Source organism: Halictus rubicundus, chromosome 3 (genome assembly GCF_050948215.1).
Source record: "Halictus rubicundus isolate RS-2024b chromosome 3, iyHalRubi1_principal, whole genome shotgun sequence".
NCBI lineage: Eukaryota > Metazoa > Arthropoda > Insecta > Hymenoptera > Halictidae > Halictus > Halictus rubicundus.
The window spans coordinates 17,443,326-17,461,345 of record NC_135151.1 but is presented as its reverse complement, the minus strand read 5'-3'; the positions used below and the strand labels follow the sequence as shown (position 1 = coordinate 17,461,345).

The window sequence follows — 18,020 nt, the reverse complement described above, 5'->3', positions numbered from 1 at the left end:
TAAAGCGACCGCGTGCCGTCCCGACCAACTTAGTAGCAACCTGTAGCTCTTGGCGTGCATCGTGCGCGCAACGGCCACCTTTTCCACGCATCGATCAAACCGACCGTCAAAATTATCCCCGCCATTTCCACCGTCGTTCGTCCCGAACGAAATTTTCCTGATTTTCCATCGTTTCTGGCCAGATCGGTTTCTCGCTTCCACGCTTCCTCGCATCCTCCCTCTTGTTCCCACCTATCCTTTCGTTCTCCCTCTCTATCGGCGTGCCCGTGTCCCGTCTCTGTTTCTCGGCCGGTCCGCTTGCCGACTCGCTCTCTCGCTCTCTCGCTCTCGGTGAAATACGCTCGGCTCGCCTTGACGATCGCTAGTCGAGGAGCCGATTCGCTGGAGGGATCACGCTGCGACACCGTGCTGCACCGTGCGCGCACCAGGACGGACGTCGGAGCGCGTCGCACTTCGATCTCGATCCAGGATCGAAGCGGCCGCTCGGTATCTGGCTAGCCTATCGTCCTCGAGCGGGTCTCGCGATCTCGGCGCGTGCCTCTCGACGCCAACCTTTCAGGTGGGATAGAAGGTTGACTCGTCGCGTCGTAAGTACTGAACACTCGCGGAAATCGCAACGCTGATCGATCCCGCGGAAACCGCAACGCTGATCGAAGTCGCGGACGCCGAGACTGCCGAAACTCTTTGCGGGCCGATCGAACCGATTCCGGTGAACTCTTTGAGGCGCACGCTTTTCGAGAAGATAAAAACCTTGGTTGCACAGAATTTTGCGAATTGGCTGCGTCACTCGATGCGCCAACCTTCATCACGGCAGCGCGCACGACTTACCGATGCGTTTTGATTTGCATAAATTTCTTTTTTTTTTCACTTATTTACGCGTTTACCATTGGTGCATAGCATTGGCAATGAAAAGCTTCGAAGGAAATATTAAACTGTACGACTATGAGTAACTTCAACTTTTCGAGATGGGTTAACCCTTGGCACTCGAATGGCGACTGTAAGGCGCCACTGAAAGTTGCTGTATCATTATTCAAAATATTTTTGACATTATTAAATTTGTGTGTATTTAGTAAATTACTAAACATTTCAGTATTGCACGAATAAATTGCACCATAACGAAAAAAAAGAAGGGTAATTTTCTAGGTTGGAAGGAATGTTTTGTTTTTGAGTTAAAATAGCTTCCAGTGCAAAGGGTTAAAACATATCCCACCGTGCATAAAAAGCTAAGCAAAAGGTGGGATAGTTTTTGACCCAGCTAGCCCCAAAGAGTTAAGACAATTAGCTTCAACCCCTCGCACCGACTCCGAGAAGTATTTCAAAATTGATTGCAGAAGTTCGGATTATTAGATGCGATTTCGTGCGTTATTGTTCGCTTTTTGGAACGATTCGACAGCTTTTTTTTCGAAATCAACGATCCACGGTTAATCTAATCGCTTATTCGACTCTACGACCGGATGGACGAAGACGGTGCAAAGGTGTCGCGTTGCAAAACGACGATCCTTTCGCCCCGAAAATGTATAGTCTTACTTATGCTATCGCGTGTCAGGGTCTCGCCGCGCGTCGATCGGAAGATTTCGCTAGTGTCTGAAAGCGATACAGCTCGCAGCTCGCTGCACGCACCAGCAGAGGTGGAACTCGAGATTCTTGTCTCGATCGAGGAACACGAAGACACTCTCGCCCACTCCGTCTTCTTTTCGTCTCTCACCGATCGCGAGTATCTTTTCCCTCTTTTACGAAAGACACTTGTCACGATCGAATCGCTTCTCTCGCGCCGTGATACGACGAATTTTTCAGAGCGCAATTTCTGCTGAAATCGTCCTCGACGCGCTATGTACACACCGCGAACAAACACGACAGTTTATCGTCCCCGAATCACCGAAAAATCACGCGGAACGATACGATCTCGAGAAAGTTTCCTCTCCTCGAGTGGCACGAGCGATCTCTGTTCGTCGACAGGCTGTTTCGTCGCGTTGGCCGTCTTTTGGTCCAGTCTGTATTCGAGAAAATCAAAGTTTGCTGAGAGAAAAGTTTGCTAACCAGGTTCGGTGGGACTCGATCGCTGCGATAAATTGCAACTCTCCAGTTTCGCTGTCATTGCTTAAATTGCATGGGCTCGCACACTGAATTGAGCGTTGCGATAAGTAGTCGTTAGGATCGATTCTCGCGGAAACCGGGATCGTCGTCTGGGGAAGGTGAATAAGCGCGGCACACGTGTCCTCCGCGTGGCTGCGCACGCTGCTGAATCGCTCAACGCCGGAAGTGGCCAGCGTGCCGAGCTTGTACCGGCTGCAATTTGATGTTTCTTCTCGATGAGGCGAATTAGCGACGATAGAAGTAGCTCTCCTTTCGAACCGCCGAACAATCGCGGGGGATCACGGTGATTTTTCCATCTACGAACCGGGTCGCCGGAGCATTCCGCCGTTTTCGAGAAATGATCGCGCGAGCCTCGGCGATCGTTCGCCGAGACGCCACGGTTCTGCCATCAATCTCTGGCCGTTCGTCTCTCAGGGTCGCTGCGGAAGGAAATTTCCCTCGTTGCTCGGTTGCTCGGTTACTCGGTTGCACACCTGGTATCGCGTTCGGGGCGTGTCTCGTGGAAAATCGCGCGTTCCCGCTATCGATTGGTCGCGACTTTGCGTCGTACGTCTTCCCGACTAGCTGCTCCAGCCCGGCCATCCGCCGGGTCCCGTTTCCGTAATTCAGCAAACTCGTCCGTGACATTTCCCAAGAAACAGAGAATTTATATCCGCCTAGTATGTCCCTATGTGTTCCAGCTATCGGTAAAAATATGCCCTGTCGTAGGTCAAGCGAGGTTAACAAATTGCTCGGTTCCACTTGCTTTTGGTAAATCGGCACTAATTATTTTCGATTAAAATCGGCACACGAAGAGTGTCCGTCACCGGATTGTTCGATTCCCGCCGGATTCGGAAGCGGATTGCGCAATCGCGCGAGCCGAATTCCTAGGCTGCCTAGCGCAGCGAGCAAACAATCGTCACGAGACAGTGTTGCATCTTATTTTCGGACGATCCTCGACCGTCTGCGCGGGCAGACCCGGTGTTCGACACCTCGTCAGGTGAAAGAAGAAATTGTTGGCTTGTTAGTCGCTCGAGATCGTCGCCGCGAACGCGTGTCCCGTCTCTCGTTCGGCCGCGCGAGAACGGAGAGGATCGAGATCGTCCCCGAGACCAAACAGAGCTTCTTTGGAAACCGATCGAATTCGCTAGCAAGTTCGTATTTTCTTCTGGAAACCTGACTAGAATAGAGTTCTCTGTAACGCGATCGAAAGAGTTGCTCGCGGAGAACGGGATTGTACATTATGGCTGGTCCCCGGTCTCAATTTTCCGAGATCTGTCTTGCGATCAGTTTATGGGATGAAATCGAAGAAGACAGTGGTGCTAATCGGGTCTCGCGATTGTCTGTTGCAGGGAAGATGCGGCGCTGCAGCTGGAGCTGAAACCGCCTCGAAGGCTGCGAAGATCGGACGGTCCGAAACCTCGACCGGTCACCAACAAGTAAGGAAACACCTCGATATTCGTCTCGCGCGTCTCGTCCTGTCCGCCTTGCTTGTAGCGAACCGAAAAGTCCGGAAAAAGTCCGAAAAACCAGCCCGAGAACGAAAAATTTCGAACACAAGGGATCTGGGATAATAGGACTTAACCGAGAGTCCTAGAGGTGCGTGCGTGGGGCACAGGGATAGAACGCGCGCAGAGAGGAGAAGAGCGCGAGCGAACGAGAGGGAGAGACAAAGCCGAGAGAAGGCGATCGATCGTCTCGGATCAACTGAGATCGAGAGAGGACCGAGGACCAACGGAACGAAGAAGAAGCCAGAGAAACAGAAAGGAAACTTTGGGTTCGGGGAACCCTGTGTTTCGTGGCGCGATTTTTGGTGATTTTATTCAAAGGAGAGAGGAGAGACTCGGGAACATTCGAGCGCAAGGAACGATAGAAAAAAGAAAGAAAAAAGAAAAAAGAGAACGAATAGGAATCGTGAGAGAGCGATCGTCAGAGAACGGAGATCGCTAATCACGAGAAAATGGCATCGAGCTCCACGCACTGCTTGTCGATGAATTACCTACTGAATGCTGCGTTCCTCGCGTTCCTCGTCATTCTACAAACTAACGCTAGTGCGGACAAGAGCCACGCGAAACCGCCCCCTTGTGAGAGGTAAGTACCATAAACTCATCAACACATTGCTGTCAAGGCGGCACCGCGGTTCACGGCGTCTCGTCCCGTCTCGTTTCTTAATTAAATCGTAACGCAGGTAATCTTCATAACAGGTGCCTATCGTCAACGAGAAAAAAAAAAACAAACACTCCGTGCAACGAGCGCGTTTATTGCGCGATACGTTGCTCCTAATCGCCGTACGTTTATCAGCGAATCGCGTGTTCGCGAGTTCGCGCTAAACAGATACGAAAAAACGGACTTCGAATGCAGCGTGGTCGCGGCTGATCGCAATCGTTCGCTATGCAAAGCGTAGGCACGAGATCTCCGTGCTTGTTCTTCTCTCTCTCTCGCTCTTTCACACACCTGTGCTCCACGCACGGCATGTCTTCTGATCGGCTGCTTCCTCGCAGGGTCGAGGACTGGGTCGACACCGACCCTGACCCTCGATTTGCGATCGGAGCTACGCGGATTTATTCCCGATTTGGATCGCTACATATCGATCCGGGGCGGCAGCGACTTGTCCCAGTCCTGGGATCGCTGGATCACGTGGCGCTGCATAGTCGAGCGTTGCGTAATCGAATGAATCGCGGAACGAAACAATTAAACCGTAAAACAACTACCAACCGGCAGAGATAAAGGTATCGCCGTTCTTCCTTGGAGAGACGTCCTTTTGCTTTGAAGAAGGTCGAAGGATATACAGTGATTTCTCTATATATACGTCGCCGAGGCCTGGGTGATAAACGTCGCGGAATTATCCCCACTACCGCGGGGTATACCCCGAAGATCGAGAGGCCTCGGACGTCGAGGAGTGTAAACATAACACGGCTGGGTATGTCTCCTGGACGATACACGACGCTGGCAAGACCCGTTGACATATATCGAGAAATCACTGTACATAGTACTCTCGTTTTTGTCATTGCCTCTATTCGAGATCCGACGAAATCGTTTGAAAAACGAGCGAATACGTTTTAGAATCGCGAGAGTTTAATCGCGAAAATCGAAATGAATTTAACGCTTTGCAGTCCGATTGCAGTGAAAATGACTATTGCCGATGCAAATGTAAATTCTCGGGCCGCGGGGGCGCGTCGGGTATTTAAAAGGTTGTTCGATCGTTAATGAGCTTGAGCAACAGCGCGCACGAGATGCCACGTGAGGTCGGGAACCGAGGAGTCTCGAGCTCTCGAATCGTCGAGTTCTCGAGTCGCGGAGCAGCTGATCCGATAGGTCGCACGCGCGCCCGTCACGGGACGCGAACAGTATCGCGTCGCGTCGCGTCATACTATGCAAAAATAGTCGACGACCCCCGCGAACCGATCCGTCATCGTGAAATGCGTACCGGCCGGAAATAGAAAGGCGATCTATCGCCGACAACTGTTTTTCTTTTTTCCGCGAACACGCGACCCTCTGAATCACCTCGTCGATCACCGTGATCGGTATCGGGATTAACGATGATCGCAGCTATATTTATACGTACACAAGGGGATCGCTTGATCGTTTCAATTGTAAGATTGCCAAGACATCAGCCTTTTGTTCGATGAAAGATAAATCGCCGATCGAGAGAAAAAAGGAATTTTTATATTTCATGATACATTCGTTTCGGCAAACATCAAAGGAAAAGATTCAACGGACTAGTTCTAATTTATTATTAGACTGCGGATCTTTATGCAAAAGTATTTGCATCGATCGCAAGTCACAGGAGCGGAATAAAAATTTCTGTATTCTTTCAATTATTTTAGTAAGCTGAAACCAACACGCCGGTGCCCTTAAATTTTTTTAATATGTCCTCTGCTTTAAATTGTGCTTATCCGTTTTTGTCATAAATGCATACAATCCGCAGTTTGTTTATTATCTATTCGCGGTGTTTTGTTAGTTTGCACTGCTCGAACATCTTTATTGTACCATTTACCGCGTGTTTAGTGCTTCGAGAATTCTCGGCTGGTAATAAAACGGATAATATCGCGAAGTTGTTGCCGAGCGTTACTCGCGGCTGTTGCGTATCCTTGCTGAAGCCGCGAGACATCTTTGGAGCATCACAGTTGTTATCACAATCAGCATCGTTTCGTCGGTAATCGTCAAAGTGCTATACAATCATGGTAATCGATTCAGTGGAACAATCAACTCTCCCGGAGTTCGATCGACAAGTCGCTGCAAGTTTCGGTCGCACGATGACCGTCGCCGAGTCGGAGAAATGACCTTAACCGTGAACTACGAAACGTCGCACGCGTCGCTCGCCGGTCTTGCAAATTAACGTGTTCCGTAAGTACGATGAACGTGACCTTTGCGCGACGAGACACGCGCGCGCGCGTGAGAGAGAAAGAGAGAAAGAGAGAGAAAAGTCGGAGAAGAACACGTTCGAATCCGAACACGCGTCGAGGTATCGCGATCCAAGGAATGACGCGATAACGAGCGTTGCCGGACCGTTGTCGCGCAATCTCTTATCTTCGTATGGCAAACAAGAGACGCGAGCAAACACGAAATAGGGTAACGCAGCCATAGCACCGCGGATTATCTGCTAGCGGTGCGACGCGTCCTCGCCTCGTCTGGTTCGTTTTGGGAAGGGTCGAGAACGCGTAACGAAGAAATTTTGTTGGACTTTCTACGGGTAATGGTCTCAAAAGAAATTCGACGATAACTCGTTCCCGGCAGATTGAACTGCGAAAGAAAATGCGGACTCTTGCCGGGAGATCTTTACGAGCTATAAAAGAAAATCCCCGCGGATAGATGGCACGGCCAGGCACGAGATTATTCCGCGCGCAGAAACAACGAGAACGAGTAACATTCGTTCGTTCGGAGCCTCGTTTTCGGGGAAGACCGGCGCCGATTGTTCAGGATTCGAATCTTCGTTTGAACAACATCTTCCGTCTCCGTACGCGTTTCGAACGCTGAAAACGATCGGCGACGCGGCGTAAAAGATACGTCGTGTTTTTATCAACGGTGTAAAATTACGCGAAATTCGACGGACGTCTCGAGAAAAAGATGTGGACTAACGAGCTACAAATTGGGTAGACAACAACCGTTCCCATTAGCGTTATCAGAAAACCGACATTAATTTCCCGTCGAGCGTATAATTGCTCGTCTCGTCTCGCCTCGCATCGGAAACAATCCGCGCGGGATTATCGGCAGCAATTACACTCCAATTGACCCTGAGTCGCGTTATCTGTTGCGAACGAAGCAGCGTTCGAACGATCGCCAGTGTCGGCGTCCTGCTCTCCCGAGATCGTCACCGAACCGTGCAACGGTCTTGCTCGTTTCACCGGCCAAAAAGTAATTGAGCAAACGACGCGTTCTTTCGATTAACGTTCCTGCCGTTGCGCAAAAATGCCGAGCGAACGATGCGAACGAAAAGTATAATAGCCGCATACACTCCCGCTCATAAGTCTCTTAGGACAGGTTTTCGGTAAAACACTCTGGTGTACGATTATGAACCTTCAACTGTATTAACTACATAATACAAATATCCTCACGTGTTCAGCAATAACTTCAATGTAATAATTAGACTGCGGATTTTATGCATTTATCAAAGAAATGAGTAGGTGTAATTGAAAACGGTAAAAACATTAGACTTTCAAGATATATACTATTTCCAATTAGTTAAATACATTAAGATAGAAATCAAAATTTTATTTCACCTCAGTTCGTTGCAATTCAAATAGAACGTTTTTGCATAAAGATCCGCAGTCTAGCAATACTATAATGGCCACCCCAATCGCTAGATTTGAACCCCATAGAAAAATTATGGGATGAACCGGGCAGACAGGTTACGGAACTTTCGCCCTACTTTGAAAACACATTTATGGAATATTTTGAGACGAGAATGGAGTAATATAACAACAGAAAGTATGAAAAAGTTAATCACGCGGATGCCAAGAATAGTGGAGACTGTAATAAAGAAACGCGGCGGATTCTTGGATGAAATGGAAATATAAATATTTGTTTACTTCTTGGTAAGATATTTGATATATGAGCGCAGCATCCTTGACATGTAAACCTTTAAATAAGGAAAAATTTGATCACGTGCTTCGACGATTATATTTCATTTTTACAGAGTCGAATACATGATCACTAGACTGCGGACTTTACGCATTTATGACAAAAACGAGGAGATGTAATTCAAAACAGTGGGAAGATTCGAAAAGTTCAACGATGTCGAGGTACTATTTTTAACGTATAAAAATTATGGATGAGGAAAATAATTTTTTACTTAGCCTCCTATAGATTGCTATTGATGTATACAAATTTTATTTTACATAAAGATCCGCAGTCTAATGATCACTGTCCTAAGACTTATGAGCGGGAGTGTACGTCTGTACGTCGGCGTGCGGCGGGACGAAAGCTAGATTAGAGCATACTCATGGAGTACGTAGGAAAGAAAAAAAGGATTTCACGGATAGAGAGAGACAGAAGCCAAATTAATGAGTACCTAACGTAGCGCCGACGATTGCGGAATCGGAGACAGAGTACAGCGAAGCGCATCACAATGGTCTAAAACGCGAAATTTAGTGACATTTTGGTATAACTTCAAAACTAGATATCGAAGTGATATTTGGGGTGTAGAATATTAAACAAGTAATCTTTTTTAATGGTGCATAACGTACCATACTTTTTGAATATTTAATAGCTTTTTTTACTATTTTTTAAATATATTTACAAATTTAACAACTTTCAGAAACACATTCAGCTTAGTAAATATATTATTCCTCTAAATTTTTGAAAAATCGCTCTTTAAATAAAATTTGGTTTAGTGCCCAAAGTGTTTTTTAGTCGTCAAAGAGTCCCGACGAAGAACCCGAGAACCTATGCGCATAGCCGCTCGGAAACGGCTATTGGAAACGACGAGATTGGAAATAATTCTTGTACGATTATATAGAAGAAAGTGTGCTGAACATATTCCATTTTGTAAAATTCCATGATCTCTTCTGTCTTAGAAGATATACTGAACTAACGGACTAAGTATACTGAGGTGTCCGAGGACCTATGCGCATAGCCGCACGGACGCGGACGACTTTAAACAATAATAACTTGTGATATCGGTCGGGATGGGAAATAATTCTTACATGATTGCGTAGAAGAAAGTATGCTGAAAATACTCCATTTTGTAAAATTCTATGATCTCGTATGACACAGAAGATATTCCTTGCGAAGTCTTAAGAATTTTTAAAATGTTCTACATTGCATTTGGCGTAACATGTTTAATACATTATGAATAGTAATTTTTGACCGACAATGGTAATTTACAGCTTAAAGATAAACCTTCCATTTAAAAAAAAATTGGAAGGAAAATATTAAAAAGGATCGTCAGGGCATCTCAAAGAAGAAAAGCAATTTTTTTCCACGAGAAAGGCTGTCTTCAAAACTTCCAACTTTAACCGTTTATTGCAGTAGTGGTATTTATCAAATTTTATTAATTTTTTCATTTTCAAGGTTGATGGGTATTTAGAAAACAATAAGCATTCAACATAAGTCAATAAGACGGTTGATTGTTTGGCAAAATGTCACTAAATTTCGCGTTTTAGACCACTGTGCGCATGTTCAATGTTCGTCTCGTCTTTCTCGTGCCGGCCGCTCTAAAACGCGACGCTGCGTCGCAAGACCGTCGCTGTAATGGATATCTAGATTGCTCGCGACAAATATTAGACCGATTAAGGGGATCCGAGCGCGTTCGACACCGTGTCGCGACAAGATTCCGCCGTGCGTCCGCATACAGGCACGTTTCTCGGCGTTTCGCGACGTCTGTCTTCTCCGCGAGATATCAAAAAGTTCCGACCTACGTGGAATTTCTCGCGGAATTCGAAATTCCGGATACCTAGTCCTCGTCGATCACAAATTCCACGAACGCTAACAACGATAACAAAACAACCTTGCAGTCGCATATTTCGTTTCTTTATCTCGGCACGAGGCATTTTTCGGATTCGCCGGAGGATCGGAAGACCGGCGCGATTCCAAAATGAAAAGCAACCGTGGGATCAGCGTCAATAAAACCGCGCGAAACTTTCGTTTTTCTTGCGGAACCTGCGATCGGTGAAACTCACCGGGTAGCTCCGATCGCGGATCGCGGTGGAATCGGCGCGCCGGAGATCTTTGCCGATTATTCGCGAGACGAGACGCCGCTCCGCGCCGCAAACCATGTTGATCCGCGCGGGGCCGTTTGCAGCGTATCGCGATACGCCGATTTTTGTCGACGCGCGGATGTTCAGGCGTTTGCAACGAGAATCTTCAGGACCGACGAGACCTTGAAGATAGAAATCTTTCGTATACGGACGCGGTAACGAGCGATCGACGCTTTGCGATCAAAGAACTTTTTGTTCTCCTTGGTTTCTGAATTGTGGAATTCGCATAAAGATCCGTTGTCTATCGACAGTCGTGGGAAAAAATTGGCTCGTCAAGTCGACAGAGAACCTCGGGCGTTATCGGCTCGAAGCGTCCTCGCCGCGCGCGCCGCAAAATTAATGATCCGCCTATCGACGCGACTGTTGATTCGCCGATTCGATACGCCTCGCGAGTGCTTCGTCTTCAAGGTCATCGTTCGCGACTCGCTCTTCGATTATTCGCGTTCCCGCGAGCAATTCCTATTCGACGTGGAACACGATGGTCGACGCGGCGGCGAGAAACACGATTCTTTGTCTCGCTCAGCGAAAAATCCGGGAATCGAACTTCGCTCGAACATCCAAGAGGATGTCTCGGAGGCTGAAGAGCGGAATGGGGTAGAAAGAAGGTTGCGGAATCGATGGAAACCGTAGAGATCGTGTGTTGTGTGGCTTTGCAGCGACATTTACTGCCATGGCGAGCTCCTGCACACGATACAGATGGCCTCGATCTACAAGGACTCGAAGACGTTCGTCGACATGAAGATGAAACAGTCGCCGAACAAAACGCTGGCGCTGTTCCACAAATTCATGGAGGACGTCGATCAGATGCCGACCAGGCACCAGATCGAGCAGTTCGTCAACAGAACGTTCGACCCGGCCGGCTCGGAGTTCGAAGAATGGGACCCGGTGGACTGGACCAGCCGACCGAATTTCCTCAAAAAGATCGTCGACAAGGATCTCAGGAAGTTCGCCTCCGACCTGAATCACATCTGGAAGATGCTCGGTCGGCAGATGAAGGAAGACGTCAAGATCAACGAGGATCGATACTCGATCATCTACGTGCCGAACCCGGTGATCGTACCCGGCGGCAGATTTCGGGAGTTCTATTACTGGGACTCGTACTGGATCATCAAGGGGCTCCTCCTCTCGGAGATGTACACCACCGTCAAGGGGATGCTGACGAACTTCGCCTCGATCGTCGACAAGATCGGTTTCATACCGAACGGTGGGCGGATCTATTACGCCATGAGATCCCATCCGCCCCTTCTGTTGCCCATGGTCGACCAGTACTTGAAGGTGACAGACGACTACAAATGGCTCGAAGATAACTTTCCCATTCTCGAGAAGGAGTTTCAGTTCTGGATGACCAATCGGACGGTCGAGGTCGAGGTGGACGGCTCCCTGTACACCTTGGCCAGATACTACGAGGAATCCGCGGGACCGCGACCGGAGTCCTACAAGTAAGAATCGTTTCCAAAATATTTTCGTACAGGTTTGCCGAGCGAACGTGAATTCTGCCGGGCGCGCATGCGCGAGCGAAGGAACGGCAGGTGGCTCCGGCACCGCCCACCAACCGCCCACTCGTTACTACCGATACCCCTACGGAATCCTCGATTTCGCTCGGCGAAAACTTTTAGTCATGCTGCTCTCTTCGCGGTTCGGTTCGATCGTTTAACGACCCGACGATTTTCTCAACCAGAGAGGATTATCTGACCAGCCAAAGCTTCCGCACCACCGAGGAGAAAGAGAATTACTATTCGGAGCTAAAGACTGCCGCCGAATCCGGCTGGGACTTCTCCACCCGTTGGTTCATACTCGATGGCACGAACAAAGGTAACAACGCAGTCCCCTTCCTTCTTCTTACGCGACTCTTTCTTTATTTCTTTCTTTTTTTCTGTCCGCTTTTTGCTTCCTGACAAACCGTTCCGAAACAAAGCACAGCGCGCGCGCGCGCGCGTCTCGAGAAACTGTGTCGGCAATTACTGTGCCACGCGTTCCGTATTATCCGAGGTATCTCGGGGGAGATATCACGATCGGCGGCTCGTTCAAGGACCCCCCGTCCGTCCTGTTTCTCGAGTGAAAGCGGCGCGTCGGTCGGGCGCGAAAATTCAAACGACATCGCGATCCTTTCGGTGAACCGAAATCGCGGACAGTCGATCCATTTCGATGCGTTCGGTCTTTGCACTTCCTTTTCCGCCATCAGATTCCCCTCTAGCGACTCTCTGCACGAGGAGAACATGCGACAGTGGTTGGCTAGCAGGTACCTAGCGGCGTAGCGGTGGTGGGAATAATGCGGCGTCACTTATACCCTCGTGCCACTGACACGTGCCTCATCCAGAGTTTCGCGAGATCCGCCATCTGATGGTGGAGAGGGAAGCGTGCAGACTTGACTCTGGCGACCCTGACGACGACTATAGTCGCCGCGCCGCGAAAGGGTTAAAAGCGGATCGCGGTCCTCGGGAAGAATCGAGAAGGTACGACGGATTTCTCGATCGAGACAGACAGACAGACCGACGGACGGACGTACAGAGAGCAAAGTCGGAGACTCTATAGAGCTGTTCTCTAGGTAACCTGACGAACTTGAAAACGAGATGCATTATCCCCGTCGATCTGAACGCGATAATCTATGGGAATACCCAGCTGCTGGCGCAGTACAGCCAGAGGTTGGGCAACGAGACAAAGGCTGAGTACTACAAGAAAATCGGCGAGGAATGGAAGAGAGCGGTGACGGCCGTGCTATGGCACGACGAAGTCGGCGCCTGGCTCGACTACGACATCATGAACGACATCAAGAGGGATTACTTCTATCCGACGAACATTCTACCGCTCTGGACCAACTGCTACGATCTGAAGAGACGGGAGGACTACGTGGCGAAGGTGCTCAAGTATCTCGAGAAGAATCAGATCATGCTGAACCTGGGCGGCATACCGTCCACGTTGGAGCACTCCGGTGAACAGTGGGACTACCCGAACGCATGGCCGCCGCTCCAATACTTCGTCGTCATGTCGTTGAACAACACCGGGGACCCGTGGGCCCAGAGACTCGCCTACGAGATCAGCCAGCGATGGGTACGCAGCAATTACAAAGCGTTCAACGAGACGCAAAGCATGTTCGAGAAGGTAATTAACTATGCGGATACCCAGGAACCGAGGGGGACGTGTACGGCTCGTGTCCGCGAAGGAAGAGCCCGAACACGCTCGAATTTCTCCTGAAGCACGCCCGGCGCTCGAACGCCTCGAACTCGGAATGTCGCGAACCTTGATTTTTTCTTTTTTCCGAGTCCGTATATTGCGATTCGCCTCTAACGATCGACGGATGATCGATTCTTGCGAGGTTCGAGGCGCGCACGGCCGATGCGTGTAAGACTTCGGGGAAATTCTGCGACACGAGCGAACAGACATACGAACTATTCCGATTTCGGTCGACAGTACGACGCGACGGTGTCGGGAGGTCACGGGGGCGGAGGCGAGTACGAGGTCCAGCTGGGATTCGGCTGGTCGAACGGGGTCGTGATGGACTTGCTGGACAAGTACGGCGATCGGATGACGGCCGAGGATTGCTTCACGAGCTACGACGTGGTGGAGAACGCGGCGTCGCAACCGGCGGTGGTCGTCTCGACGGCCGGTCAGGTGATGACCGGCATCCTAGCGCTTATAATATCGCTGGCCGCAGGATTTATAGGGTGAGGTGAGTATCTTGGTAGCGCCGCGGAAAATCGGTTCTGCTCCCAAGGGATCGGACGGTTTCGAGCGTCGCGGAACTTGCGACACGATAATAATCCGCATTCTTCCTTGGCTTTCTGTTTCAGATATCCTTCTTCTGGTCGTACGCGTCTATGGGGAAACTTTTGCGAAAGCAAATCGTTTTATATCGGTAGAGAATCGGTGTCATCGGCGAGATCGCGTCGTTGCCTCTCCGTCTCCGAGAGAGCAGAGGCAACCGCGATCGAGCACAACCTTTAGAATTTCCTTTGTTCTCGCTTAGCTCGGCGACCGGTCGTAGGACCAGAGAAAACGGGAGGACCAAACGAAATCGCGAGTGCGGGCACTGGCGATTCGTGATTTATTCTTTGTTAGCTAGTATCGTTCGGCGAACCGGAGCAGATCCTCTTTGCTAAGGAGTCGGTGTGCTACTCTACTTCTCTTCCTTTCCGCCGACTCCTCTCCCAGATTCCAAGGATAAAGAATCCACCGAGCTTTAGAGACCCGTTCCGGCTCCGATTTGCCGATCGTCGAGTGTCACCGGCAAACACGGTCGAACCGACCGTCCAGGGTGTCGAAAGGTTTTTCCAGTAGCCGGTAGGCGTTTGCGGAACGGGGAGACGCGTTCCAGACGACTCTCCGCGGCAACTCTCGGCGCGGAATCCTACCACGAGAGAATCGTCTACGACAGTCTGCGTTGCTGGGGCGCCTGGTTGACCGCGTTGCGTTCTCACGATAGAATACAATTACTTAACCATTCCATTAACGCGTGATCCACCGCGAAGGATATTCTGTGATTTTTGAGGGACCTCATCGCTGGTCGAGCAACACGTTCCTACGATGTGTAAATACCAATTATACGTGTAACAGAAGCCGGCGACCCAAGCCTTAGATTCTCGTTCGTGTCTCGGACGATCGAGCACACGATCGTTTTGGCCATAATCGTTGTTAGTATTACTAGAGTATATTCGAGTGTGACGAAAACAGTGAAGGGGTTGCGCGGGGGTGAGCAAAGAACAGAGACGAGCAGGGACCACAGAGGAGTCCTAGGCGTTGCTCGCGCTTCTTCGACAGAGCGGAACATCGGACCAACACCGACGCAGCGCAATTAACAAAACTTCATAGACATTTTGCGCGTAACGACAAAAGATAAAATTTTTACAAATATACAATTCGAAATCCAGGAACGAGCTTCTAGCGAAATAATCGTTTTTGGTCGGATGCCGCGCTGTCGAGTGGGGGGCGACAGCGCTCGAAAGAGATCCAGACGAGCAGCGGATCTATCTAGTCAGATCTAGACACTGAATGTGTTTACATCGCGTTTCAAAGAACGGTCTACAGAGACCCCGAGAACCGCCAAAGTTGCTGCTCGTCGATCGACGCCTCGACTGCCCCGTCAGGACTCCGAGATTCGTCTTCGCGTCACAATGGTTTCGGCGGAATAAATTCGATTAGACTCAAGGTCGAAAACGAAAAGTTAGACAAACATCGCTTCGATCTTAGGAGAGCTTCGCAGAAGCTGACGCGGGCAGCGAACGCGTCAATCTCGAGCACGAGCGGACAGCTTTCTCAGAGGAAAATGGCTGGACGTGGACAGTCGTGGAGATAGGTTGGACGTAGAAAGAGATTACGTGAATAATAATTATTGTTTCGACGTCAGGTGCAATTCCGTTGTCCCCGAATCCTTCGTTAGAGTAAGTCTGCTTCCCCCGAGTACGATTCCTCGTTGCGTATTTATCAAAGCGTACATAGACTCGTCGTTTAGGACTAAGTCGAACAGGATCGATCGTGGACCCTTCGATTTGTTAGCACGCCGGTCGTTTATCCTTTTCCCGGGACGGGAAGATCGATGCCAGGACTCGATCGCGTCCTCTTCCGACGCACGCTTCCCTCCGTTCGTATACCTGTCTGTGTGCTGACTTTGAAATAAACTGAATAAACCAGAAACATCTACCCGACCTGATCCCTAAATGTCGGATATCGTCTCGCGATTCATTCCCGCAGGATCATTCGCAATCGCGTTCCGTTCTGAATCGAGGTCTCCTTTCTTCGAATGCGACCAGCCCCAAGTTTTCGCGCGTTATTCCCGTGTAGGCTGTTCGAGGAACAAAAAAGGTATCGTTCGCCGAGGTGTCGCAATAGGTGTGCAGTCAATTTCGTCGACGGTAGGAAGGTGAAGGTGTCGGCAGGAGGTCCCATCCATCGAAAGACGGTACTCAAGGTTTGGGGGAAGTACGGTGCCCGAATGACCGGCACTTTGTTCCTTGTTGTCGTCTCCTTCCTGAAACTGTCCCAGAAGACGGGAACCTCCCGATCCTTCTTCCTCGAGTAGTCTAGACCAGGTGACGAAATCTCCCGGATCTTCTGCTAGGATTTCCACGGTGTAGCCCGACGCGGATCGCTGGACAGAGACCGGAAACGAGAGACGCTCTTCGGGACGCCGCTCCGCGCCGCGATCGAACGGAATGTTCCATAGATCGCGCGGAACTGGCGTGGTTCGCCGACGGATCTCTCGAAAACGGCGAACTCTCGGTCGCGTGAGAACGAGCAATCTCGACGGCCTCGTTTCACGCGACACTCGACACCCGACACTGGACACGCAACGTGTCTACGGTTCCACGACGAACCGATCCGCGCCGATTGCAAATGGCGTGCAAACGGGAGACGATCCAGCGAGGATAGAACAAGGTAGCAAAGCCAGTGGCGCCACCGGAAGTATCGCGCGTCGGACCCTTACAGAGTCGGAAGGTTCTTCGACGATTTTTCTGGTATCGAAGGAAGGACAATATCGTCTGAACGTCTCTTTTCCGGGTAGTTTTTTTATTTATTCTGGAAAACAAGACAGAGCGACATAGTACGCTCCATGCATGGCGCCGCTGCGATTGCCACCTTGTACAATTTCGTACAATTTCTCGGACGAACAGTTGATCGTCGAATTGGTAATTTGGAATGTGTCGTAGGGGGAAGATGCGAAACTGTCGCGGGGGAGCATTCCGCGGGAGATCGGCGAGAGGATCGAAACTTTTGGACGGCAGTGTACAAGCGCACGCGAACACGCGAATGGGCGTGACAGGAACACGTCGTTCAACCGTTTGACGCGAAATTCCGCATCGTCGATCTCAAGGATGCACTTGTTTCTCGACGTCATTACGCGTGAGACCAGCATGCACCGCTCTTCTTTTCCCGTGGCCGTGATTCCCGAGTAGAGCACTCTCGTATCCACGGGAAAGAACGACGAGTTACGTCACTACTGTTCGAGGCGCGAGACCACGCGAACGTTGCGCGTCGCGGATCGAGACGAGGGCTCCTCGATCCGGAGGACTCGTTTCTTTCGATCGTCCAGCGAGAAATTTCCTTTCGCAATTTCTTCCTCGTGAAAATCGCTTTGTCGTTGATCATTCGTCGGGGGAAAAAGAATTGTTCGTTGCACGGTCCACGCCTAGCCTCGAGGCTAACGATGCTCCGAGACTTCGCTCGGCTGGGAGAGACCAGTTTGCAGCGTTGTAGAAAAATAATTAGAACGAGGTGTTACGTCGACGGGAGAATCGTGATACAGAAAATACAGATAGAACCGCGATCGGCGAAGATAACGTAATTGAACGTGCCATCGTATATCCACGGTTTTCAAGAACCGTGGCACTATCTGTTGCGTGGCGCAGGCAATCGTCTAATGGGTCGGCGCGGCTTGATTAACGGAGCTAATCGAGCTATCAAAGTTAAACTCGGGTGGTCCGTTAATTTGTTGCGCGGAAAGCCGTTTTTATTGATGCGGCTTCGGAGGCGCGTAAATTTTCCAAACTGTTTCCAATCGCTTAATGGCCGTCGTTCGTCTCTAACGCTAACTCTCTAAATATCCCACAAAATTCGACCAATGTAATTAATGAAACCTCGCGGCTCCTCCGGACATTACGAATCTTACGTGTCTCGACAAAGACGTGTTTTTACAACCGGACCAAGAGTTGTGCCTTATATTATTGTTAGGTAGCGACGCGTCCTAGAAAAATCGGAGAGTTTATGAAAATTTCCGCGTCTTCCGTAACGAATCGATAGCGTTCGAAACGATCGATC

The 18,020-nt window shown here is 49.8% G+C and overlaps 1 protein-coding gene across 11 annotated transcripts in view; it reads left to right on the top strand.

The window, feature by feature from the left end:
- Nucleotides 1-18,020, top strand: part of LOC143352883 (trehalase) — a 43,413-nt gene that overhangs the window by 21,182 nt on the left and 4,211 nt on the right. For 3 of the 11 annotated variants that reach the window (XM_076785878.1, XM_076785889.1, XM_076785886.1), the window contains 5 exons: nucleotides 3,426-3,512; nucleotides 10,928-11,710; nucleotides 11,950-12,083; nucleotides 12,817-13,370; nucleotides 13,680-13,933. In XM_076785878.1, coding sequence (XP_076641993.1) covers nucleotides 3,426-3,512; nucleotides 10,928-11,710; nucleotides 11,950-12,083; nucleotides 12,817-13,370; nucleotides 13,680-13,933 — 1,812 coding nt within the window. Of the gene's footprint in view, nucleotides 1-41; nucleotides 588-3,172; nucleotides 3,228-3,425; nucleotides 4,165-10,927; nucleotides 11,711-11,949; nucleotides 12,084-12,816; nucleotides 13,371-13,679; nucleotides 13,939-14,059; nucleotides 15,128-18,020 lie in introns of those variants that run through there. The other 8 variants (XM_076785883.1, XM_076785879.1, XM_076785884.1 and 5 more) reach the window with 7 other exon arrangements.